Source organism: Sciurus carolinensis (assembly GCF_902686445.1).
Source record: "Sciurus carolinensis chromosome 14 unlocalized genomic scaffold, mSciCar1.2 SUPER_6_x, whole genome shotgun sequence".
NCBI classification, from domain to species: domain Eukaryota; kingdom Metazoa; phylum Chordata; class Mammalia; order Rodentia; family Sciuridae; genus Sciurus; species Sciurus carolinensis.
The window spans coordinates 7,356,359-7,383,411 of record NW_025920104.1 but is presented as its reverse complement, the minus strand read 5'-3'; the positions used below and the strand labels follow the sequence as shown (position 1 = coordinate 7,383,411).

Sequence of the window (27,053 nt, the reverse complement as noted above, 5' to 3'; positions counted from 1 at the left end):
CTATTTGTTGAAATGGGAGCTCTTACTTCCTGGGCACTCCTGCTGGTCCTGCACAGCGCCCCGGCCTGCTGGCACCCATGGATCCCACAGGTGGAAAGTTGAACCACAGATGCAAGCTGGGAAACACATCTGGGAAGACAAAGCCATTGGTCGACTGGGAGGGGTGAAATGGGACGCACATCATTACATGCTCCTACATCAGGTTTTGCTCAATCTTCAGGTGTAGCCCAGTGTGGCATAATTATGACCCAGAACAGTAAATAAGTTGATGAGGATTGGAACTCACAGGATGAGGCTCACTGGCTAAATCTTCCCTGAGGTGACACTACAATTACTCCTCCATCTTGAGAATTCAGAAGCCCTTGGAAAGTGTACACAGTTAATTGTGCTTCCGAGTTGTCTTCACAGAGGACTTCCATGAAGACCAACCAGGCTCTGATCCAGGAAAGAGGTTCCCTCCAACTGCAGACAGAGACACAGCTAACTCCAGGCAGGAAGTCAGGAACTAAGAAAAAAAATATTCAGCTTTGGAAAATATTGGAGGATTGACTGGGTAGAAGGATTCAGTGCCCAGGAAGACCTTCCATTTCTAGGAAGAAACAAAGGCCTTGGATGTGGTTTTCCACCACAAATAATGTCAGCAACTGCAAGAAATACCAAGGGACTGTATTTCCCAGGTGTTCGTGGGTCTGTGAAGTAAACCTCCTTCCAAAAGAAACACGTGGAGGCTGGCACTACTGGTCAAGCACTCTGAGAAGCGTGTTTTTCCCAAGTGTTGGGCTGAAATGTTGGTGGTCCCTGAGCACTGACCACCCATGGGCAAGACCAGCTGAACACAGGAGTAACTGTGGATAAAACTGGAAGTTACCACTTCAACCACAATGAGGGCAGGTAAGGAGTAACGTACCTGTTTCAGCTGCTTTTCAAATTTTTCTTTCTCCATCTGACAAACTTCAATGTACAGAAAAAACAAAGGCATTTTCTTATTAGGAGGAGCTGGAGCCTTAAGGATACCTGGTGGCTGGCCAGCATGGGGAGCAGTGGTGCCAGCAAAGAGCTGTGCCAGCAAAGAGCTGGGTTTCAGGCCCAGGTCACCTCTGTCCCGAAATCCCCAGGGGAAATCTGGAAAGCTGGAGACCTTTAAATTGGTATTCCAATGTGTTGAGGCCATATAGTTCTCAGTCTTTGCTGAATCTGTTTGGATCTAGATCCACAGAGACACTTCTACAGTGTCTGTCTGTCTTACTGAATGAAATTGGCATCTTCAGCCCAACAGTCAAGGGCTTCCACCAGGAGCTTGTAGAAACCTCACCTGGACTGATACAGGCAGTGGGCTGCTCCATGAGTTTTCTGCACAAGCACAGGGAACCCCCTTACTCTGTGTGGTCCTCATGTAGCCCCATGTAGAAGCTGGGCATGCTGAGAAAGTGTCAAAGTCACACTGCTTCATGTCCCCCAACCTCCAAGACCCAACCTCAGCTGCAGTCTATAGCCAGGCTCCCTCCACACCAGACACTTGGGGAAAGCTGACTTCTCCTGGGCTTTGTGGTCATGCCCATCATACAAACATCCCCTCCTACATGGTGGCTTTCCAGTCCCACCCACTACCTCCTCCCTCCTGCCTTGGACCTCCTGTGGCCTCAGGCATTACTGTGAGACTTCTGGTCCAGCCTGCACTGTGAACACTGGACTCCTGCTGTGTGCACAACTCTGTCTTCTGAGGTCACCTTAAACACTGCCCCAGGTGGAAGGCTGGGTTCACTATCAACCCTGTTCTGGGAGCACTTGCATGGAACCAGTGCCAGGGGCTCCTTAACTCGGAGCTCATGAGCAGCAGCACTGCCAGGCCTGCTCTCTCTGGATGGTGCCTCGCAGCCTTCTGGCACCTGGGAACCTGGATGGCATTCAGGCAATCTTCTTTCAACAGTGAAATAACCACAAAAATAAAGAACAGGGTGCCACAGAACAGGCTGTAAGGAGGGTGTGTGACCACGTGGGCGTCCAGAGAAAAGACAGGGCACCCTGGAGATTTCTGCCACTGGCCACTTTCATTAATGTCCCACCAAAGCACCTCAAGTACTGATATGGGGTGACGAGTGCATTTTAGCAAACAGAGAAATCCACAGACACAGAATCTGCAGGTGAGGTGGGCAGGCCACATATCCTCTTCTGCCCCAGGTCCTGGACTTGCAAGGACAGGCTTCTGCACTTGGCCGAGCCCTGTGGCAATGCACACCCACCTAAACCACATTGCCCGAAGAAGCGTGCTGACCACTCAACCACAAGGAGCCAGCCTGTGCTGCACTGTCACCCAGAGGGCACTGCCATTCAGCTCTGCGTGACTGTGTGAGGGACCAGACATCCTCCTTCCCGCACTGTGCACCAAGGCAGTGGAGCATAGGCAACCCTGCGCTCCTGAGGGGCTTAGGGTGAGAGGAAAGGGCAGGGAATGGGCTGAGGTTTTCATCTTAGGATGGAGAAGGACGCAGAGTAAAGCCACTCAGGGTCGCTGCCCAGGGGCGGGGGTCAAAGGCAGTGGCCCCACCCCTGCTTTCTACTACTTGTGGGCCCCAGAGCCTGGATCTTTCCCCACCTTTGCACCATTCTGCTGGCTTCAAACCTCCTCAGTGGCAGCAGGTGTGCACCCTGGTGTGTGACCAGTGCCTGAGGACCTGACCTGATACTTGTATTTTAAAGTTCTTTTCAACTCTGATAATTTCTACTCAACCGAGGTTTTTTTTATTGTACTGTGGCATTTAATCTGCTGACCACTCACTTAGCATAGGTCATGAGACCTTCCCAGTATCTTTTTGGGGCTCTAGTGTTGTTTGACCACAGTGAAGGAGACTTCTTCCTTTTTCTTTTTTCTTTTTCCTACTGGGGATGAGCCCAGGGCACTCTCCCACCGAGTACACTCTGGCCCTTTTATTTTTCAGTTTGAGACAGGATCTTACTAAATTGCTGAGGTTGGCTGCAAACCTGGAATCCTCCTGCCTCAGCCTCACAAATCACTGGAATTACTGGTATGCACCACCACACCTGGCTGAATGAGACTTTGGAACAATAAGTGATTGGGCTATCATTATTTTAAAGAAAAATTTTGAGAGTTTTAAGGTATCAGTTTCAAGATCCTTCCTTAGCTTATAAACACAATTTTACCATACTACTTGGACAATATATTTATTTAGCTGACATCAGTCAAAATTGCTTTTTATAAATGCACAGGTGCCAGAACTGCTTGTGACCTATGTTCTATAATGTTAAGTAGATGGACTGTTTTCCTGGTTGGAATGAAAGTTCTAAAATGGAAAGCACATTGCCCATCTTAGGTACTAATTTACCACCAGGCTGAACTTTTCCTTTTTTTTTTTTGGTTTGGTGCAAAGGAACCAACCTAAACTTAATAGAGTAGAATTAATAAAATTGAAGTATGCCAGGAAAAAGTAATTTGTGCACTAACAACTTAAAAGAAATTAAAGGAGTTTTGCATATAAGAAATAAAAATTAGAAGAGTAATTCTTCACCCAGTATATTCAGAACTTTCCCCCATTGTTGTATAAACTGTTTATTAGGTTTCATGGATTACTTTCAGAAAATTAAAGAATTACATTTTGATTCCTACTAATTTCCTTTATAATTCCTTTATTTTATTCTTTCTCATTTATTAGAGAGGAAATAGTTCTACCAAATAATTTTTCACATAAAATTAATATTTTCAAGTTAATTCTTGGAATCCTATGAGAGAAGAAATTAGATGAAATTCACCATCCACTTTGCATTAGGCAGAAGAAGACAGCAAAGAGTTTAAAAGTTCTTCAGAGACTGAAAGTCTCGAAGCTCAAGAGTTCCACAGCAGGCCTGCACCCGTTTCCTCTTTATTGAAAAGCACTGCATAATTTTGCAAACCAAAAACTTTATGGTTTATTTTAGTTTCTTAAGTCAAAACTGCATTAACTACATTGTTCCTCATTAACATCAGTATTTACACTTAATAGAAACTTCCTGAGTTTACTTTTTTTCTATTACACTTAATTGTAATTCATTTACATTCAATACATTCTAGCCCAATAAAATGACTTCCTTGAAAGTGCTCTAGCTACATTAAATCTGGGCCCCAGTGAACAGGGTCCTGGGCTTCACCAGACATGTGCACAGCATTTAGAAATATGCATGTTTTGGGAAGACAAGAACATTCCAAAGAAAGTGACAAGAATTTAGAAACCACTTCACTGAACTTAAGTAGTAGATAGTTCGACTACCATTCTCCTAAGATAAATATTATGAGAAAAAGATCAGAAGAACTATATTTTATAAAAGACTTTGGAATCCAGTTGATTGGGTCATTCCTCAATGTACTCAAGTTAAAATAAATTTCAGACATTTTCATCTGCTCGCAAGGTGATTTAAGAGTTAATTCATCCCAGGTGCAGCCCTCTCAAAAACCCAATGTCAATTGACAGAATTCAAAAGCCTTGAATATTTTTCAAATGAGAAAATAAAAATAAAATACATGTGCTTGGCAACAGGACTTTATTTTGACATGTACCTGGGAACTCAGCCTGGTCAACTGGGCCAAGCTTGATGAACCCCCCGCACAGCTCTTCTTTCTCTTGGTTGAGTCTTTCCCAATCCGACTGCTCCTTTCTAAAGTCTTCTTCACATATTTGTACCTAAAAAAGATGCACTTGCTGTTACTGTTCACCTGTGCTCTTGGGCCCTTTGAGTGATCTCCTCACCGGTGCCACCTGGGCTTCTGCAGTTAGGCATGCCCACCCTCTGTCCCCAATACTTCTTCAGGGTGGGGCAGAGAAATGCATGTGACTGCAATTCACCTTTCACTTCTAGAGTTGAAGTCCTTCTTGACATGCCTCAAGAATTCAGAAGGGGACAACAGTATATTCCTTAAAACCTCCTGCACTCATGCTTCTGCTGTGTGCTCCATTGTGCTGGAGCCCTGGCTGGCTTTAAGTGTCACTATGGGAGCAAGTCAACCCCAGCACAGGACTCTGCTTGAAGTTCTAAAAGGCAGTTTGCTAGCAATAGCTGTTCAGTGAAGCCACTAAGTACTGGCATGCCAATGCTTCCAAATACAAAGCACGAGCTGAACACAGGAAGGAAAGGTGGATGGAGGTGGAAAAGCAAAATGGGACTGTTGAGAGGCAGTCTCAGGTTTTGTCCTTATGAGAAATTTTAGAGGTAGATGATTAAAAAAAACAGTCATATTTTTTGTGACACTTCATAAGAGATATTCCAAATATTCCAGAAAAGTAATCAAACAAGTTTATCCTTAATGCTGTTTATAACTGGCTGGTAGCTTGGAGACTAACATGCAAAGCTATAAAAATAAATGAAAGGTAGAGAATGAAGCAAAATAATTCTTTCTAAGACTACGATTTAAATCACTTCTATGTGGAAACCTCTTAGCTGGATTTTTGTCTGGCACCAATGTACACAGCACCTTCAGCAGGAATGGATGAGCAGGTTTCAACTAGAGGTGCAGCCACCTAAAGCACTCAGAACAAAACCCCACAGACAGGAGGGGAGATCAAACACTGCATGAAGATCTTGGTGGAGAGGCATGTGCACATACAGACACACATGTACACACACATGCACCTGCATACACATGTGCACATATGCACACACATATACCTATATGCACACACATGTGTGCACACATGTATACACATATATAGCATACATATATATGTGTGCACACACTTGTACATACACATGCACACACATATAGATTTCATTTTTAAGTCCTTATTCATCAGCACTGTTGCAAGGAAACTACATCCAGTCAAGCTGACATTTTTATTTCCTTTTTTTTTTTTTTTGTCAAGAGCTGAGGCTCAGTTTCAGACAGAGAGAACAGTCACCAGAGGCATGTTCAATGGGGGAAGCCCATGTGAGGAGAACTGGACATTCTAGCCACACCATCACTTTAGTGCTAACTCATATTCTCTGTGGGTCTGAAACCTCTAATGCTCTGTGTGGTGCTTGGTGACACTGCTGTTGTTAGTGCTGACTTAGAAGTGTGCTTTGTCAAAATGTGAGTGCAGAGTGTCAGCACACTCTCCCCAGTGCCAAGGGGAGAAAGCCTTTGCTCTGCTCCTCAGTGAATACTAAAGAACACCTGTCTGGCCTGCCTCCAGGCTGATCCTGCTGCAACCCATGTGCCAGGCACCCTGTGGCCTGCAGTGTGCATGTATCTGAGCTCCAGAATGGCCCAGTGCCTGAACACCAGCAGTGCCCACCCTAGGAATCCTGCCTGGGCTGCCAGTTGGGCAGGGCTTAACAAACTGAACGTCACCCTCACTTGTTTATGAATTCATATTCAAGCCATATGCATGATCCTAAGTGTAATAGGCAGATTATCACATGGAACTGTGGAAGAGAAGACCCAACTTGACCAGTCAGAGCTCTGGATTTTAAACCTGGACTGCTCCTTCGAGGTGATGACAGCAGGTAAAAAGCAGTCACACCATGGCCCAGCTTTCCACATGAATATGTTGAGATCCTTGCAGCTGGCACTTGTCCAGAGCAAAGTGGTCACCAGCCCTTCGTCCCATGACATGGTGTCCCACAGTGCTATAGTAGGTTCTTGATGATGTGTGCTCAGGGCCTGGGATTCCAGTGTGTCCCTTGTACTCATTGCTATCTAAACCTCACAGGAAGTGAAACATTGGCACGGCTGACCCTTCAGGGAGGTGAACACCAGCCTGCTGGACTGAGCTGACACACAGTAGCTCAGGCAGTATGACCTCCCAGTTCTGCTGCCTGTGCTGTGGGGACTGTGCTCGCTCTTGCCCTCCACATGCCACAGCGAGGGGTGCAGAGGGAAGTCATGGTGCTTCCACTAGTTGCTGGTGGTGCCAGCCCCATGTGGAGTAGCAGACCTGATGCTTCAGTCTATAAACAGAGCCAAGGACTCTTTGAAAACTGCCCATATTGTTCAAAGGACAGGAGGCCAATAGCTACAGAATCCTAGTCTGGCCACTACCATTTTCTGAAAAGGTCTGGAGCTTGGGTGAGTATCGCGTCCCACCGCGTCCCTTTCTGGCCGCAGAAAGACACGACATACGTCTGAAGCTTCAGAAGTTTATTGTGCACGGTCTTCCTTCCTTTCCTTCCTTTCTGTCCCTCTCTCTTTTACTCTCTCTCTCTCACTTTCCCCCTCCTGCGCTCTCCTCTCTCCCTCTTACTTAGCCGTTCCTCTCCTTCTCTCACTCTGCTCTCGCCTGCTTCGGCCGCTTCTGCGCTCTCCTGCTTTCATCCGCTTCTGCGACCGCCTTCCACCTCTCTCTTGCACTCTCTTCTGCATAAACCCCCTCCCCCAGGAAGACGCCAAGCTTATATACACTTCAACCAATCAGGGGAGAGTACACGAGGTAAACGCGCGGACAGCTGCAGGCATAGAACAGTTACGCGAGGGAGGCATGCTCTAATCAATTAGCCACTCATCAGAATTTGCTGGTTGTTTACTGTATAGCTAGCCGCTTTTGGCCCAGCGCCAGGCACCATCTTGACTATGCCCGAGGCTCCGGAAACCCCGACAGGTGAGTAGTGTTTTCAAAATCAACTATGCCTGCATGGAACTCCAGCACTCACAGAATCTTACTCATCTCAACAGTGTGACCCTGGGCAAGCCAGTGCCCCACTAAGACTCAGTTCCTGCTTTATGAACTATGGGAGTGAGCCAGCTGAGCTCCATTCTGCCTGGAAACTACCATCAGTAATTCCAGTTAAAACAAGCATGGGTGGCTGCTCTGAACAGCAGTGGGCCCCACGTGCTGCCCAGGCACAGACCCTTCTGCTTTTCACCTGCTGCCTGAAGACTTCCACTTCAGTTCTCATGGCCACGTGGCTGTGCTCCATGCACTTCCCCCAATAGCCCTCCCAAGATGGACCACTCTAGATTTTCAAGACATCCTGCAGAGCCTGTTGCAAGGCGAGTGCACAGCTGAGGTCAGCCTGGTCATGCCCTGGGCTTCCTGATGGCACCTCCAGGCAGCCCTGAGTCCCACAGCTGCTTTCCTTCTTCTGATTTTCTTCACACAGGTTCATTTTCAGAACCCACCTGCTCCCCAAGGTAAGCTGATGTTGCTGCTATCCCATGGCCCTTGTCATTTGGAGGTCTTCAGTTTGGACCCTCTCCCACCTGGTCAACTGTGAATGGAAGACTTATCTACAGCCTTTTTGCCAGTTCTGAGCCTCAGTCAAAGGGGTGCTCCTTCCCTGGTGCTCAGAGTTCAGGAGCACATGCCCAGCCCTGGGCACTGCCTCAGAGATTCCGACCTGGGAGCCCAGAGGACAGGGCCCAAGAATCTGCACTTCTCAAAAGCTGGTGTGGCTAGTCCCAGATGACAGCAGAATGCCTCCATGTCCCCAAGAAGAGAGGAAACCTCCAGAGAAGGGAGCTCCTGCCAATTGGCTACTGTGCCCCCCACACCCTGCCTTGCTACAGGCAGTTTCATTCTGTCAGAATATCTCTGAGGCACTACTGGGTGGGTCAGGATGAGGAGGTGAAGTGAGCCATCCTGTGTTCCCATCCACACCACACCCTTGTTCCCCATAGGTGTGGTGTGCCCTCCTGGCAGGCCACATGGAGGCAGTACCTCCACACTGAAGACACACTGTCCCTGCTGAGGTGACCTCCTGTATTGTGACAGAACACATCTGGCCTTGTGCGCCCCTCAAGCCACATCACTGCTCACTGACCAACGAATCCTCTATGCAGGGACACACCCACCACTGGGCTGTGAAACCCCAAGGTAAGAGCAAGCCTGTGACTGAGTCCTGCCATCAGACCTGGAGTCCCTGACAGACCCCTCAGCATCTAGGACCTGTCCAGGCCAACAGGAAAATCACTTTTCAGGAAGTTGTAAGAGAAACAAGAAGATTTTTCCTCCTCTTCCAGGAAGAATTTGCAGAAAAAACAGAAAGTTCTCTGATAATTTATGTTCGGTCAGATTTTTGTTTTGTTTTGTTTTTGGTGCTGGGTGTCAGACCCTGGGCTGCAGAGCAGGAGCTCTACCCGCAAGCTGCACCCTGGCCCTGTTGAAATTTGTGTAAAAGCATATAGTTCTAGGAGATTTGAGAATAAGCAAACTTTTTAAGTCATGTGCAAGGTGGCACCCAGACTCTAGGGTGGTTGTAGATTAGAGCACACATCCAAGCATGCTCCACCAGGGTAGAGGACATGACCTGGGGATCTTCAAATGGTACCTCTGGATACAGACTATTTCCACCCACAGACAAACAGTCCAAGACCAAGGGACTGGGCACGTTTTAAAGGCCAGTCACCCTGTGCTGCCCCAAACCTAGGCACTACATGTGGCTTGAATTTTGGAAAACTAAACAGCAAGAAGTTTATATTTTCCTTGAAATGAAAAATTTCACTGAAGTTTATGTTTTTTCCTCCAGGAAATTAAGAATGGGCACATAGAAAGCACACACACACACACACACACGCACACGCACGCACACACACATGCACACACTTCTTTTCATCCTCTGAGCAATGCACAGCTGCTCCTGTGAAGATTGTACTGGAGTTCAGGTACTAAGCCCCTGGCATTTTCCTGAGAGCCCTGATGGCTGGGCTCCCCTGTGAAAAGTGTGCCTTAGCCTTAATGTTGAATTTGAGCTTGGCATTCAGCTTGCTTCCCTGTGTACCTCACTGGCTCCACAGTAACTGTCTTAAAGAGCAGCTGCTTCTTCAGGAAGCTCCTGGGTTGACCTAAAGGTGAGTGTTTGCAGCATTCACCTGCTTCATGTGACTCTTCAGACCTGAAGGAGGAAGGAAGAAAGGAGGAAAGAAGAGGATAGAAAGATGTGCTGTGCTCCCACTGCCTGTTGTGGCTTCTCATTTCTCTTTGCCTTGCCCTCTGTGGGAGCAGGGGTCGCACAGCCTCCCAGCCAGGTGGGGCTGAAGGCTGCAGGTGTGGTTGGTGGAGCTGCAGTTGTGCCCTGTGCATGCCCCTAGCTGGGGCCACGTGGTGAGACCTGAGCAGGACTGTGCTCTTCCACAGGGATCACTGGCCTCAGCTCCCAGGACTGCCTGGTACCTTATTAGGATGCTGAGTTTCACATTCATAATGCTCCTTCTTCAGTGTGAGAGCATTTGTTTCCTTTAAAAACTTATTCTCTTTCTTCAATTCTTGTAATTCTTCATTTCAGTTTTTACTTTCCTTTGGAAGGAAAGAGCAAGAACATCAGAACATAATCAAAGTCCACAGGGACCCTGTACCTGAGCTGTGAGTGGCAGAGAGAGGAGTTCCCCTCCTCTAATCACACAAGAGGATCTGCAGTATTGTCTCTATGAGCTTCATTTGAACAGCATCCTCTGAGGTGAGGACAAGGTTAGGACTGAAGATAGCTTTTCTTTATCAAGACTTAATGCGACTTCTTAGAAGTTTGGTGACCCCAGGAAAAGACACCAAAATCCCCAATCTTCACTGTTCTTGATCAGGTAAGTAGGTCTTCAGAATAATTCAGTTCCAATTACTAGGTGATGGACAAGGGACTCAGTGAAAACACTTGCAAATTCTACAAAAAAATTGCAATAAAACAATATCTAGTAACTCAGAGCCCCATCCTAAACTAGGCTGTAGGAGAGAGAAGGAAAAGGAAGTGAATTTAGGCAAATAGGACTCTTGGCTACCCATCACTACTCAGAGCATCTATTCCATTGTTGGTTTAAGAGGCAGAGATCAAGAAGTCTGACTGCCACCAGAAGTCACATACAGATCATCACCTGGAAGCCCAGTGTTAGAAAGAACTGAAGATTCACTCCTTAGATGTTAATGGGATGTGGACTCAAACAATGACTCACACTTCTTAATTTTCCACAGTAGGCAGTAAACCTACTGTGAAGGAAATTGGATTCTTGCTGAGAATAAATAAACACTGCACAATATGGGTATCTTAGGATGAGAAAATAGCTAATAAAATGTGTCAAATTGGATGATTTTAGTCATTAGTGTTTTCCCAATGCAATTCTTGTTTAAGAAGTCTACTTAGGTAATTCATTTCCTTTAAAGGGGTAATATTTCTACTTGCTTTTGCTTAAATAGAATGGGACGTGCCATTTTCACTTGGAAAATGAGCCAATCATTTTCAAATTTAGCACAATTTAAGAGAAAATTATTTTAACTAGAAAATGATCCAAACTGCAGAGGGTTGCTAAGGTTCCTGCTCAGGTGTCACTGGCAAAGGAATCTATGTGAAAGGGCAGAGAGGGAGCTGCCAGTCTGCTTCCTGAGGCACTGTGGTAGACAGCCTAAGCAAGGCAGGTAAAGTGGGCAGGACTTGACATCTGTGCCTAGGTTAAAACATGGCCAGGGCAGCATGGGATCAGTGGTGAGTTCCCTGCTATGTTGTCACCACTCTGTTTTCTTACTATACCTAAAAAGAGAGGCCTTAGATTTTAAGGTTCTCCTCTCTTCCCCTGCCGTACCCTTGCAGTTCATGCAGTAACTGTAAGTAAACCCAGGAAGAAACGGAATTCGCTCTAGAGGAAATGCCCTCCCAACTGATGGTGGCATCCTGCTCTAGAGGGATGCAGGGGGCCTCAGAGTCCCAGCCTGTTGAGATGGCTTGGCACAGGGCTTGGGGCACAGGGCTCCAGACAAGCCATCTCCCCTCTTGTCTCTGCTCACATTTATCTTTCTTTTCTTGTGGTGCTGGGAATGGAACCCGTGCCTCCCCCAGGTTGGGTCCCTGGCCAGCGCTCTACCACTGAGCCACACTCTGGCCCCAGTCTTGTCATTGTTAGCGTGGCAAAAGAATGGGCCGAGAATGTTCAAGGAGATAATGAGGGTGACATGCTTTAAAAAATGTATTTTTTATAGCTGCAAGAGTAGTGCCCATTTGCAAAGCTGAGAAGATACTCTGCAACTACAAGGCATTGCCTTAGTATTCTTCTTATAGTCAGGAAGAGGAGCTGTACACAAAGAGAAAGGCAAAGGGAACCAACTCTACCTGGGTGGACTGCTGTGCAAAGTTATGAGCACAGCAGGGCCAGTTCTCTGCAGTGAGCTCGGCCCACTACAGCCGCCTGTGCTTGGGACACCGGGCAAGCAGCCGTGTGCTCTTCGATTGTGCCTCATGGGCTGCCTTGGAGACGCGCAACTCCGCCCCACATGCCTCAGTACTGCAGTGCTTGGTCCACCTGACCACAGTCCCAGCCCAGGCCCACCTCTTCCTGCCGGAGGTCCTGGGCAGCGCCACCTGCACTCTGGCTCCGCAGCCTCTCACACTTCAAAGAGCCCAGGGCATCCTCCACTGTGCTCAGCTTGGTCCTCAGCTCTGCCACCTGTGGAACAGAACCAGGCAGACAGTTGCAGACCCCTCTCCTGCACCCACACTCGGCACCTGTGCCCAGACTGTGCACCTGGGGACTGAGTGCCCCTCTCCTGCACGTCAGTCAGCACACAGGAGGATGTCTGAATTTTAAAAGGAACTAAGCCAACCCAAAAAGCACAGACCTGACACCTGCAGCCTCCCTCTCTTCCCTCCTTCCTCCTGCTTCAGAGGGCGTGACGCCTGACCACAGGCAGGGGAAGTGGGTGCCCTCCATGCCGTGGGTCTCCAGATGCACCTTGCTTGCTGTGGAAGAGGCAGCCATGCCCACACCAGGGCCTTCAACCTGTTGGCCATCTGCAGACTTCAGGGCAACACCAGGTCCAGTGGGAGAACCTAGAGATGGGTGCGTCTTCCCAGGGGGGGGTCATACCCATTGTTAGAATGTTCAGCACTCCTGCAAGCGGTTCAGGGCAGCAGCTTAGACGTTCTGAGATCAAGATCTCTAAAGTTTGGAGGTCCAGGATCCTCCAAAAGTGGGCATAGCAAGGTGTCCTACCACTGCCAGGTACTGTAGGAGCATTACCTTGCACCTTCTAAATTTAACAGCATTGCCTAACAAAAGGGGGAAGAAACTAGTAATGTGGTTGTATTACTCACTTGTGTACAAGTGAGTGTAAAACTCACTTGGGTTTTCTTAATTCTGAATTATTTAGGGGATTTACTTTCCCTTTTCTCTTTCTGGAGATAGAGTGCTTTCAAATTACACATTGATTTTAATAAGATTTTTCTCCAAAAATTTGCTTTCTCACCAAAGCCAAAGCTGCTTAGAGGAAATGGGCGGGGCTTGTTTGTCTCCCTATCTAAAGAACTAGAGGCTGCTCTTGCAGGAAACAGTGGGGACTTTAGATTGTCCCTAATGAACACTGCAGTCTGTAAGGTGCATTTATGGCTGCTAGTGACCATGCTGGAAGGCAGGACAGATAAGCACACTCTGGGGACAGCACTGGAGGCTGTTTGTAGCACATTTTTTTAATGCTGCACAAGGCAATCCACCAGCAGGGTTCATTCCTCTTCAGTACCAAGAGGCCAGTGATGCGCCCATGCCCTCAGCCCACCCCCTCTACTCCTGCTCTCACAATTGGCCTTCTGCAGATCGTTCTTCAACTGCAATCCTGAGCTTCCACATGGCTACCCAGCAAGGTCAAAGAAACCTGAATAGAGACAGGTGCTTACCTTTCTTTCATAAAGTTCTTTCATGCTTCTAATTTGCTGCTCCCACTGCTGATTAACTTCCAGGAGCTGAAATTATTAAAATCTGGTGAATCAACAAAGGATTTTTGCCCATTTGGAAATCTGGGTAACCTAGAATCACTTTTTGAGGCTACTGAGTGGAAAGCCAGGAGTAAAGATAGTAACTCCTTCCAGCAAGTTCTGGGTGGGCTGGAAAAATCTGCTGACTCACTCTCACCTGTGCATAACTGGTTCACATATGAAAATCTTTAAATCTGGGTGTATCTTAACTAGCCAGCTAAGTAACATATTATCTGGCTTCAACTTCCTTATTGTGTGACTGTTAATCTTTGTTTAATTCAATCAGAATCTGGTAAAAAGTTGTAATGTTGATGGTTTTCTGTAAGATTTACTAATGTGTGAAGGGTCTTTTCACATTTTTCTATGTGTATACACTAATTAGTATAGTGAATTATTTCTCTAGCTTTAAAAAGTTTATATCAAATTCTACCCTATTAACTGACAATTATTTGTTTGCAATATTATGCTTTCAAAGCATCGATACATTATTGTGATGTATACTCATTGAATGGAAACTATTACATTTTCAAAAATATAGATTTTTCAAGGAATAAGTTTTGCTATAAGATAATATTTAGAAATACCTTAGGCTTCAAACACTTTGAAGTTTTTAAAGCTACATGTTAATTAAGAGACAACACTATGACCTGTGTTTTAGTTTCCTTGTAGAAAAATTTGCAGTTTATTACATTAAGAGAAATTCCAGCACTTATCAATATAAGAAGATAGTCACATGGGGCTTGTGGAGGAAGTATAGGGAAAAATAGGATTGTAAATGCCAAGTAAGTTTGTGACCTTGTCATTTGTTCATTTTGCATTACATAAATACTGATAAAACAGTGTTTTCTTTCAATATAATGCAATGCAGTATCAGAGAGATGAATACTGTCACTTAGAAAAAATAAGACACAATGCTTATTCTCAGCACTGATCCATGACACATGGGTTTAACCAATACTTCTAAGTTACCTCTTTTCTCTGTTTCTCTAAGCACATTATCTTTTGCTCAAGAGGATCTGTCACATTCTTTCTTCTTGATGATTGAGCACACTTGGAAGAAAAAAAGGATTGAGGTAAAACAATTTGCAAAAGAAACAGGAGAAATGATGTCTTTCACAAACACCATGCATTTAGCCAACTCTTACATTGTGATTTATAAAATCATTTGATTCTGGAGCTGTAGAGGTGGCTCGGTGGTAGAATGCATGATGAGCATGCACAGGGGACTGGGCTGGATTCCCAGCCCTACAAACAGAAACAAAAACCCTGGCCCATCACTCCTTCATGGTGACTTGTCAGTGCACAACTTCATATTATAAATGAGACCCCTTTATAAGAATTAGTCACCAAAATAATCCTAACAAATCAGAAATATATCTATATAATGAACAAATCAGAAGTTAGAACTTCTTGAATTTAAATTTTAATCCCTTTCCAAAAAAAATTGTAGAAAGGCCTATAGAAATTGGATCAGTTTCTGGATACATTTTAGACATTTATGTAGTAAACATTTCTCAAGAGTCATTTTCACAGTAGTGTCCATGAACACATTACCCGCAAATTCTAAAGAATGTCTCTAGCAAAAGTCAGAGGATGACAGAATCACCAAGAATGAAGACCAACATGTGCCACTAAATCATAGCAAACCACAGGAAATCAACCCCAGTGACTGTGGACTCCAGCATGTCAAAGGTGGGTGTGGACAGAGATTGTCTGGCACTATGTAATGTTAAACAGCTCTTGGAATAAAGTCTTTAGAGTACAAATTATTGGCTCAATGGAAATGTTTATCATCTTTCTTTTTGGCTATTTTTGTCAAGGATGTGAATATTCATTTAAAGAAAGCACAGAAGTTCTAGAAGAGCTGCCTGTCATCAAACTAAACTGTCACTTGCATAAAGGACCTCTTCTGTGTTGTGCCAAGAGTCATAGGTAATAGAAACAGCTGTGTGATGATCTGCATTCAGTCTCTTATGAGTGTTAATCTGGACCATGGAACTGCTCAGGGATATGCATGAACAATTAAGAATATTTTCAACACAGGTTTGTCTTTGACAGAAGTGTTTAGAGGAAACAGCTCTTCTGTTATCATCATGGGATTTCAAGGTCTCTTTCCTTAGAAATGATTTATGAAACTGCATTTCTCTATCTTTATTTAGTATGTCTTGTATTTTACGGTCTGAGGGTAGTATACCTGTATAGCTGCTTCTCTTTACTTTATCAACTTTTATTTAGACTCATGTTGTGAGTAAGACCACACTTTAACAGTGAGCTTCTGTGTAAACTCAGAATTGTTCTCTTGCTATTAACCTCAAGAAGCTGGTTTGGCTGATCACCAAGGGGGATGTGGAAGTCCAGGTGACAAGCATGTTGGTTCCTGTGAATGACCTTCTCCTTTTGGGGAAGACTTCTAAGAAATGAGATTAGAACTGAATGACCATGAAGCATTTTGGATTTGGCTGGGAGCCAGCCGTACCTGGTGTGTACTGAGCTAAGCACCCAGTGGCACAGTGAAACAGGGCTCTAGACTACAGGAGCACACCTGGGTCCCCCAGCTTGCTGAACACAGAGATCCCTAAACACTGGATGGAGACTTTGAAATGGCATCTCCACATCTAACTAGTCATCCTGGGGTCCTAACAATCCATTATCCTGGCAATCATAGCTTATGCTGGAAATGTTAGTCTGGGGTCCTCAGAAAGCCCTTCTATTCGTGAGGTAGACAAAACTCTGTAACCATAAAACATCTCTACACTCTTGCCTTCTGGGAGTGCTGATGTGGGAAGCTTGGCAGTGGGCTGGTTGGTTTTCATAAATAATTTTCTCTGGAAAAAATTGTAAAGCACTTTGATTTGATTTTGATTTTATCAATAAGATTCAGATACTATATCTTCAAAAGAGTCTATTTGAAGCAGAAGGCACTGAGGATGGTGTCTTGTCAGTCACAGTTGTATCTGCAGGGCTTTCTCTGGATATTAGTCCTGTGTATCAAAATACAGCAAAGCCAAACAAATGCAGAGGGTTGGGGAAATTTTCACTAGCATTTGCTTTGCTTTTCAGTTGATTAAAAGGCATCTGATATTGCAATAAGTGCAAAGATTTCTAATGCCTGAGTTCTAGTACAGAAAAAATGTTCCCATACATAATTCCCTGTAAGTATTTTCTACAAAGCATGATCCATATTCAGTGTCTTGGCATTTCTTTCTCTACCATAATACCCATACGAACTTTGAGATATTTAAATTATGATGCTACCACTTAAATTTCTAAATGGAACATGCAGTGCAGTTTCTCATTATACCTTAGTTATCTTTTTAAAAAATTAAGAAAGCACTTCTTTCATTCATTTGTTCCTTCACCCACGTGGCCTGTCCATCACCAGAAGTGTCTTCTTACCTCTGCTTGCTCCACAGAACTGTGTACAGCGCTCATTCCAGATGTGCCCTGAGCAGAATGTGCCATAAAAGCTCTTTTCTCGGGAATCTTGAGAAGCAGAATGAAGAGGAGAAAAAGTTTCTTATGGTGCATGCAGGGCAAGACCAAATATGCAAAATTGGAAAAACACACACCACCACTAACTCATGATAGAAAAATTACAATGATTATTTTTCATTAGAAACAGAGATGACACACATAAACAAACACACATAGACCCAACACAAACAGAGATACACACACACACACAGAAACAGGCATATACAGACACAAACACATGGACATGGACACAAACACATAGACACAAACACATGGACACCCAGAAACACATAAACGCACCCAAACACACAGACCCAACACACACAGACATACAGACACAAACACATGGACACAAACATATGGACACTCAGACTCAAAGACATACACACATACATAGACTGAATACACACAGATAAACACATGGAGAGAGACACACACAGACACACTGACATACACACACATATACACATAGACCCAACACACACAGTTGCATAGATAAACACACAGAGATAGACACACACATAGGCCGACACAGACTAAACAGAGACTACATGGACCCACAAGTACACAGAGGATTCACATGGACCCTCAAGCACACAGAGGAGTGTATAAATTTCTGGGTTTCCTTTGACCTTTTCTCTATGGGGTTCACAGGGCACTTTCTGGCAGGGAACTCTCACTTGCATGGGCACTTCAGGTCCCTTGCTGGCCCTCCACTAGGTGGTGGGTTCTGAGCACAAACCCACACTTGTGCATCACCATCAGTCTGCTGCAGGGTAACAGCCAGCGGCTTCCTGCAAGCTCTGTGTAGCTTATGAAATGCTCTGGGAACCTCAAACCTGGCCGGGTGCAGGGGGGCTCTCCGCAGACCTGCCAGGGGTGACGGCCCTGGATGCCCTCTAATCGCCCTGCCCCTACAGGTGCTCCCTGCCTCGGGAGAGCCCCAGCTGAAAGCTCAGAGAAACAGGTTCCCCAGTCCAAGGCTGACCTGAGACCCCTCACTTCCCAAGTGACTAGAACATTATGTAGAGGAAGAAAATCAACCAGCAGAAACACAAAGAAGGACAGGAAGAAGGGACAACATCCTCTGGTCTGCAGCTTCACCTGAGTGCACTCTGCCATTGGTGACCTCTGACCTGGGTGAGTCAAGCCAGGGGCCTGGGGCTCAGCCTCCACCCTGCCATGGGGCAGTGGGGCATCCTCCTCCAGGGCTGTTCTCCATGACCACACAGGTAAGAGCTTAGGGACAGCAAGTTGACCTTGCCATGGATCACTACCTGAATCACATGATAAAAGGAAGTGACTGGCCAAAATTGATATGTCAATCAATTTTGAGCAGAGGTCCTGCATCCAGTGAATATATGTAGGGGTGCAAGGTGCACAAACCCACGTTCACCAACACACACATGTGTGTGTCAAATATACACACGTGTCCACATGCACACGTGTTTATGTGTACACATATATACACATACAGCATTTTATACACACATGCTTACAGATGTGTACCATGTGTACATGAGTGTGTATACATACATGCATGAATGGAAAGCTGGCCTGCAATGAAAGCCAGAGGGTAAGTGGTGAGGAAACCCAAGCCCTCAGAGCCCCAGGAAGGCCCCTCAGGCCTTCATGGCACCAGCGGGCACTGCACTGGGCCTCCAAGGAGGTGGGCCTCTGATGGCTGCAGTGTGGGGCCCATTACTGCAGGGTGATCTAGCCAGCAGCCGAGATGACAGAGCTAAGGTCGAGGGTTCTGAGGTACCCATGTAACTGGGCAAGTTGACTGGCATCTGAGGATGGTTTGCAGGAAGTTACTAGAGGCTCAGTTTCCTGATTAAATAACTCTGGATAGCACCCTTGGGAGGATGCTGAGTCCCCTTGAGCCAAGGAGCTTGTGACCTAAGTGGCTTTTCAATACCAGCAGGCCTGAGATGCACAGTGCATATGAGATAGGAGAGACCAGCAAGAGTACCCAGTCAACAGATTCTGGCAAAAGTTACACAGTAGCAATGAAAATATCTGCCAAGCAGTCTATCTGGCACTCAAGTGGACCACACCTGACTCCAGAGCCCCCTGCATTTGCCTACTGTCCTCTTTTTGGGGTGCTTCACACCCCTCCTTCTCCAGCTGGCCAAAGTCTTTTTCCTGATTTCCCCCCAAACCTGTCTTCCCCATGAGATTTAGTAACTTTCATTTTCTAGAACACAAACTTTACCTTTCAGGTCTCATTTTACATCAAAGCCTGTAGCCCATTTATCTGCACACTCTGCAGGTTCTATACAAACATATCCAGAAAGAACAGCCACCATGGCCTCAAGAGCTGCAGATGTCCCAGCTTGCTGGCTGTGGGGCCTTTCATCTCTCATTCAGAATGAGGGGTTTACTGTTGACTTCCTGGTTTCATGCAACAGGAGCATTTGTAGGAGCATGTCCAGCAGTGACTGATGTCTGGTTGTGTCAAATTATGACCTCGTGGCTTGCCAGTTATGTGACCTGGGGAGAATGCTGGCCTCTCTGGATGGCCACCAAGTCTCCTCTCCCAGCTGAACCTTGCAGTACCTCAAAGCTTTCCTGCCCAGCCACTATCAATGCAGGCTGAGGCTTTCAAATGTCCTTTCATGTCCCTCCTGTGCTCAGACCTGTGGGTGCCTTCCCATCTCACCTGGAGTGAAGGCAGAGTCTTCCCAGTGATCAAGGAACTCAAACTGTCTGGCCCAAGCCTCTCTCACCCCGTCCAGCCTCCTTCCCTTGGCTCACTCCACTTCACATCCTGGCTACACTGCTGGCCTTGAGCCTGGTCTCCAACCCAGAAAGCTATACCCAGGTATCCACCCAGCTCATCCCCTCGCATTCAGTGTGGACCTTGCCTGGACATCCTGTGGAAACTGCTCCCTATCCCAGGGCTGTGCCTTCCTGTCCTCATTATTTCCCCAGTGCTGCAAACAACAGACCACAGACTTCTCTGTTTCTGTTCTCCCACCACTTCTTTTCCCACCACTGAAATGTGAACACCACCATGACAGCTGTGTGCCTGCTGTGCCTTACTGCTCAGGTCCACACAGGGCTGGGACACACCAAACCCTCCCACCCTACAGGAGTGTTAGCATAATGCCTGAGGCAGACAGCTCCTCTCAAGTTCTTATATTGATGAATAATAGTTAATTTAGGTTTCAAAGGAAGGGAAGTGAAAGGAGAAACCAGATAAATCTTTCCCACAATGTGGTTACAGCAAAGCATGTTGCCTTCCTGTAGTCTGCAAGCTTCCCTGGTGGTCCTGAGGTGAGCCAAGGTCACATCACTCCCATGGACTGAAAACACTTCCTCTAGGCCTGGGAGATGGGAGGGCCATCCATGTGAGGCTTTGCATCCACCTGAAGTCCTCTCTTAGCTTGTATCCATATTTATTCAAGGTTGATATCTTGGGCTGCCTTGAAGTTAAAACCCAAATGAAGGAAGAAAGAAAGAGGGGAAGGAGGGAGGGACGGAAGAAGGAAGGAAGGAAGGAAAGAGGAGGGAGAGGGGGAGAGAGAAAGAGAGAGAGAGAGAGGGGAGAGAGAGAGAGAGAGAGAGAGAGAGAGAGAGAGAGAGAGAGAGAGAGAGAGAGAGAGAGAGAGAAGAAAGAGATAAAGAAAGAAAGAGATAAAGAAAGAAAGAGATAAAGAAAAAGAATAGAAAAGAAAGAGTGAGCCCAAAGGCAGGACAAGATTCTTAAGCAAGTTCAATCCTGTCTACTTTTTTAAGAACATGGCCACTTCCCTCCTGCTCCCAGGCTGCACCCTGTTTCCCGGCATGGCTGGAAATAAACCTGTTCATGAGAAGCACACTTCAGGACTTCATGCCTTACTTTCTCACTGAGGACACAGCTGCAGGTCCCATGGTCTCAGGACACATCTTGCTAGCTGTGATGTACATTCCTCATACCTTTTGCAAACTTTTTCTTTCTTCTCTTCTCTTAGGGTGGCTAATCAAGGACTGTGGTTTGTGGTGCCTTTGACCTTGGTGCAGGCTGTGAGGCAGGACAGCCAGGCAAGGTGGAGGCAGCCAAGCAGATCTCCAGGGCTCTCAGGTGATTGACACAGAGGGAGCCCTACCTGTGCTGCTGACCTGGTCAGGACATGTATTCAGAGCTGTGTTTGTGAACTAATTGCCCGATTCTGAGCATTTGTCTCTCTTGACTGTTTCTTAATTATACAAACTTATCTCTCTTAGGATGTGTTTTACTAAGAATATGAGGCATAAGATATAGTATTTTGGCAATAAAATTGTATCTTTAAAATGACATCAGGACAGAATTCCACGAGCATTGTCTAGTGCAGTGATTCCATGACACTTGGTCCCCAAGCATGACTTTGATTCCTCCTGCTCCCCTCCCCCATGTCCATGTTTGATGACAGTCACTCTCTCTGAGGAAGACTCACCCACCTGTTCCCATAGTTCTTCCACTGAAGTAGCATTCTGGATTTTAATGTCTGCATACATGAAGGGAAAGCACACAGCCAAGTCCTACCATGACTGGTCAAGCAGTGGGCTTGAGAAGCAGGACTCTTGCAATCGTGAGGTACAGCTGACCATCCCTCTGCACTCCTATCTATCCAAGACCCATGCATCTTCCAAAGTCACGTCACACCCCTGGGAATGGATTGGATCTTTTGATCGAGGAGAATGATCCCATTTTTCTTTTCATTTTTCCCTCTTACTTTTTATCACCAGCCCTATTTTTAAGACATTTCACAACCTTAACATGTTCTGCACTGAGGTAGCTGCTGTTCCTCGGCCACCAAGACTGGGGAGTATCTCTGTTTGCCAGCCTCCTACTGCTGCTCACTAGAACACCCAGTGTACTTGGCATTGGGGAACTTCTCACATTCATCAGTGATGCTGCCCCACTTCCTCGAGGCTATGAGTCAACTGCCCCTTCCTGGGTGCGCATTCTCCCTCCTCACTCATTCTCGGCAATGCTGGTTAGTGAAAAGGGAACTCTGCAGTGGCTCAGACCCTTCATTAAGTCACTTTTCTATGCAGTTGCCTCCTTCTCATCTCACTAAGTCATGAAGAAATCCATCACTGGCTCCTGGAAATGGGTCTACCTGACATTCTTACACTGACTTCCTTGGGGGAAGTCAGAGGAGCCCTCCGCTGTCCCTTGGCCATGAGCTCCCACTTGTCTTGCCCAAACAGGAATTTTCCTAGACTTGTCTCAGTTCTACCAGGATCTTGGCAAGGAGGTAAAGGGTTCACTGTGTTCTGAGTGTAGCATTTCCCTCTACATCAAGCTGGGGTGAAAATGGCGATTCCACAGAGATTCCATCAGGGAAAGCAGAAATCAGATGCTTGAAGACATCTTGAGAGGAAGATGGAGGAAGTTGTGCTGGACAGGGATTGAGGACTCCCCAGGCTCCTTGGGGAGTACTGACCCCAGGGAGGGCTTGATCCAGTGCCACGTGTTAGGTCCCACGTAGGGTCCACTCTGATGACAGCATCTTCCTGCATCTGCTTGAGGTCTGAACCAGCTCCCAGGTGACTCTGATGTGAGGGAAGCAGGAAGTTCAGGGAAATGGTTCCAGTCCTTTCAATTTGAACCAAGGTTCAGAATCTCCATCCTGTGCACTGTAAGCCCAGGAGGAAGTATTTTAACCTCCTTGGACCTGAACTTCCCATCTGCAGGGGATCAGGGTTAAATGAATGTATGTAGAGGAGTGTTCTGCAGAGTTGGTACAGAGTTGGCACCAGAGAGGAGCAGCTACAGCTCCAGTGACGGGAGATGGGGGTGACATGCACTCTGGCACTGAAACTCCATGGAGCCTGCAGGGAATGAGTCTCCCACTCCAGGGCAGGGGGTGCTAGTGTGTGGTGGGCCTTGGGAATGTCACCCAGGCATGACTGGCATGGCCAGGGACACCCACAAGTGCTGCTGAGCCTGGCACAAATTACATCTAGAAGCAGCAGTGACTGCTGAGCCTCGGAACCCATGGGCAGTCAGTGAGCTCAGTACCACGATAAGCAAGACCAGAAGTGGCTTCCAATCAAGAGGGCTCTGCACCTGCCACTTGCCCTGCAGACTCCCAGAACTCTGTAGGAGAATTCTAGGGGTGAACCGATCACAAGCCTAGTCTTACCAGGGCTCAAGAAATCAAACTAGTGGTTTACAATTATCTTCCAGAAAACTCTGTCGTGGTCCTCAGTGCCTCTGGGGAACACTGTGTGCCTCCTCAGGGAGCCCAGGGCCAGGGGGAAGCAGACACCTGCATACATCTGGTGAGACTGGAGTGGGTGGCCGTGGGTGCCATGAGGGAGAGTTCTCAACACCCAGAGGGCTGTGGAAGGCTGGATGGGACTGTAGGGTTACTGCAGACACAGCATAGGGGTCACTGGCTTGAGGCCATCGGCCATGGCAAGGGGGCCAAGGCTCCCACAGCAGGCAATACCAGGGACAGGCATGGTCCCAGGCACTGGATGGTTGGCTGACCACCTGGAGGAAGCCCAGATGGTGTTAGGTTTGGGTGACTGGGTGAATAGCCACCCACCAGCCAGCATGGGAAGGTAGTGGAGGGGGCAGGGCAAGCAGCACAAGCAGAGAAGACTCAGAGTTCACTGTGCAGGTGGAGAAGAGCCTAGGTCCACCCAGCAGGCGTGTCAGGGCCTCAGCCCATGTCCCATGATGTGGACAGGGCCCAAGCCACTCCAAGGGAGCAGGCAGTCCACTCAAGGGAAGCCAGAAAGGCGGGTGGGCAGGAGAGGCCACAGTGGATGGCTAGCTTGTGATGCATGTGGCCATGCCGTGGAGCAGGGTTTGGGAGAAGGTTGAGTCAGTGGACAGCAGCAAGTGCCCATGAGGGACCAGCATGATGGACAGCACAAGCTGCTCTGGTGTCTCGGGTCAGAGGTCGCCAGCTATGTGCTAGTGGGGACAGGGCTGGCACTGCCGGAAGTGCCAAGGGAACACCCAGCACTGCCTGGGAGATGACATGTCTCTCACTGTGCATTCAGTGGACAGACAAGCACATCTCTGACTGGCAGGTGATAAGAGAGGCTGAAGGCACAGGGGCCCGGGTGTGGCTTGGTGGCTGGTCTTAGGGGTAGAGTTCCACTCAACCCCTGCCCTCTGCTACTCAGAGACTCATTTGTGTCACTCGTCTCTGTGACCTCTGGATGGTTACTTGGAATCTCCCTGGATTTCCTTAGCCCATGGGCCTCACAGCTCACCCTCTGTGTCTTTGCCTCATATTTCACAGGGAAGACACAAAACACCAGCTGAGAACTGACTGTCTTTCGTGTCCCAGAGGTGAATATTTCCTCAGTGAGGTGGTGGAGATGCAGGGCCTGAGAGGGAGACTCAGTCTCTATGAAGCCCCAGAAGTGGACAGAACTTACAAGCATGAGGCTGGCAGAGAGGACAGAGAGTGTCATCAGCAAGGAAGGATCCCACAGACAGCCAGGAGAGTTGTGGGTGAGAGGGCTGTCCTGAGAGAGTGGGACCTGGAGGACAGGGACAGGATTGGAGAAGTAACCATGCAGTGTCTCCAGGGGAGAGGTGAACAGGGCCCTGGAGAGAAGCACACACTTCCCAGAGAGAGGGGGAGGTGTACATGAGGTCCACGAGCTGTAGTGTGAGGAAAGGAAAGGAAGTAGGAAGAATCCTTTTCTAACCCTAAGCCAGGAGCAAAGATTCATTCATAACTGGAAAGAAAAGAAGGTCAGATCAGGAGGAAATGAGATCTCAGTAGGATCAGTGCCTGCAGTGCCTGTGAGCAGCCGGTTCCCTACAGGAGGGACAGAAAGGGTGCTGGGTGCTGGGAATGAAGCCAAAAGGCTGATGCTGCTGACTGTACAGGTGCAGTGAGGCGGAGCCCCTGGTGTGTGCACTTGCAAGGCAGCACCGTAGGTGAGCTTAGGGCAGAAGGGTGTTGGGACTAATGAGACGTTAACTGACTCAGGCTGACTCCTTACTTCCTGGTGAGTGAGCAGGATCAAGGCTCAAAGGCGGTTTCAAAGGTTCATGAGATAAACCGGACCACCCTCAGGGATTGGTTAACGACAGTTCCGCGAATGTGATCAGCTCATGCTTGCCATATAGTCCAATGGGACTCTCGCCTGCGTGAACACCCCTGCCTTGCTGACCTTTAAACTGATTGGTTCCCACCTAGACCCCACCCTACATAAAAGCTGTGGGATTTCCTCAATAAATGAGTTCCTGCTGTGACGGGTCTCCCTGACGCGTCTGACTGTCCTCTGCCGGGAGGGCTGAGGAGCAGGCGGTCAGTCGGCCTTACCTATCCTGATCTGACCTTGTTGGGGAGTGTCCCCTTCCCTTGCCGCTGGTCGAGAAGGGCAAGGGGGCTTAAGACCCCGACAGAAGGGCATGCCATGTCTGCTGAAGGGAGGATGCCAGTTAACAAAGCAGGTGTGTGTGTGTGTGTGTGTGTGTGAGAGAGAGAGAGAGAGAGAGAGAGAGAGAGAGAGAGAGAGAGAGAATGAGAGGGAGAAGCAGGGCTGGCTGCAGTGCTGAGGTGCACAGCAGAGGGGTGTCCTCTGGTGACCTCAGAGCAGATATTTGCTCAAGGAGACCGAGCCCCACCAGCACCACAGCAAAAGTCCCTGCATGATTCGTGCAGTCTTGCCACGAGCACACATTACTTGAGAAAGTGAGTCATTTTAAGCTGAAGAATAAACTAACGCTTAAGCCAGGTACACTCTGTAATGACCACCAGGCATGGTTTCTGACTGGAGGACCATCAGGGGGCCCAAAATTCAGGGAAGCCTTTATGGCATGTTTCTAGAAAGTGGTCCACAAAATTCCTAGCTCAAGCTTAGTCTTGAATTTCATTTGCTTAAACAAAGTGCCACAGATAAATATCTTCAAATGAGGAAATTCTACCTCCTTTGAATTTCAAGTAAAGTAAAATGAAGCAATAACTATAAGACAAAGCAGGACAGGAATGGTGCTGAGTAGGCCAGGGTGCCTCCTCCAGGAATGCCTGCTCATGGGGATCCCTCCTCACTGTCCTGCACCACCTGGAGAAGCCTTGGGCAGGACTCTACAGCAGAAGGATGTGGTCATGGGAAAGCCTTGCAGTGGCACTGCAGCCTCACCCCTCCAGGAAGGGTGTGACTGCTGTGAAGGGTGGGGATTCCCAGGAGTTTCTCCTCATGAGCAGGTGGCCCTAAGAGGAGGAAGGAGAGGCTTCTTACCTTCGGAGGACATGCATTTCTGTGACTCAGCATGCCCTCTGCAGGAACATCTTTTGGATCAGGAGAAGCATTTCTCTCAATCAGATCCCAGATTTTATTGTCCTGTTCCATGCTCTCGCACCTGCCCTGGGGACATGGGAATGCCACGTGTGACAAAGGTCATTAAGAACTTTCAAGGTCGTGTGAGTTCATGAATGCCATGGAGGTGATGCCTTGTGTGATCCTTCTCCAGGGTTTAGGAGAAGCAAACCTGGGCTTAGGAAATTCACAAATGGAGGCGCACTTAAAGGGCAAGAGCCTGGCAGAGCTGGGGTCACAGGATCTGATCACAGCCTGCCTCATAAGAATTTCTGAACTCCTACGACTGACCTGAGAACAATTCCTAGGCAATTGCCTGCTGCCAAATAGAAGTACGGTGGCATGGCCCAGGAGCACCTGGGAGCTGCCTGCAGGAGGACCTAGTCCCACTGCCTCAACTAGTGAGAGCAGAGGGAGGTGCAGAGGCACAGGACCTGCACTGAGATGCAAACCACACCTCTGACTCCAGTCCATTTCCTTTCCTTCCATACTAGGTGGGAGTGAGCAGAAGCCTTCTCATTCAGAGCACAACCGAGAACAATGCCTCAGTCCTGTGGGTTTCACTTACACGTGTTGCTCCATGCCTAGCTATTTCTCTGTGAAGGTGACCCTCCTGGATGGCAGCGTGTTCCTGCAGGAGTATTTCTCAATCTCTCTCAAAACACGCTTGGAGATGGAAGGCTGAT

The 27,053-nt window shown here is 47.4% G+C and overlaps 1 protein-coding gene across 1 annotated transcript; it reads right to left on the bottom strand.

Annotated features, from left to right (window-relative positions):
• Positions 1-26,949, bottom strand: LOC124973168 (TNFAIP3-interacting protein 3-like). The gene is made up of 9 exons (XM_047537278.1): positions 26,936-26,949; positions 26,290-26,410; positions 14,593-14,673; positions 13,546-13,611; positions 12,206-12,322; positions 10,074-10,181; positions 7,828-7,917; positions 4,547-4,670; positions 1-116 (listed from the first exon to the last, which is right to left on the bottom strand). The coding sequence occupies exons 1-9, from the start codon at positions 26,947-26,949 to the stop codon at positions 1-3; spliced, it is 837 nt and encodes a 278-aa protein (XP_047393234.1).
• Positions 26,950-27,053: the final 104 nt, after the last annotated feature.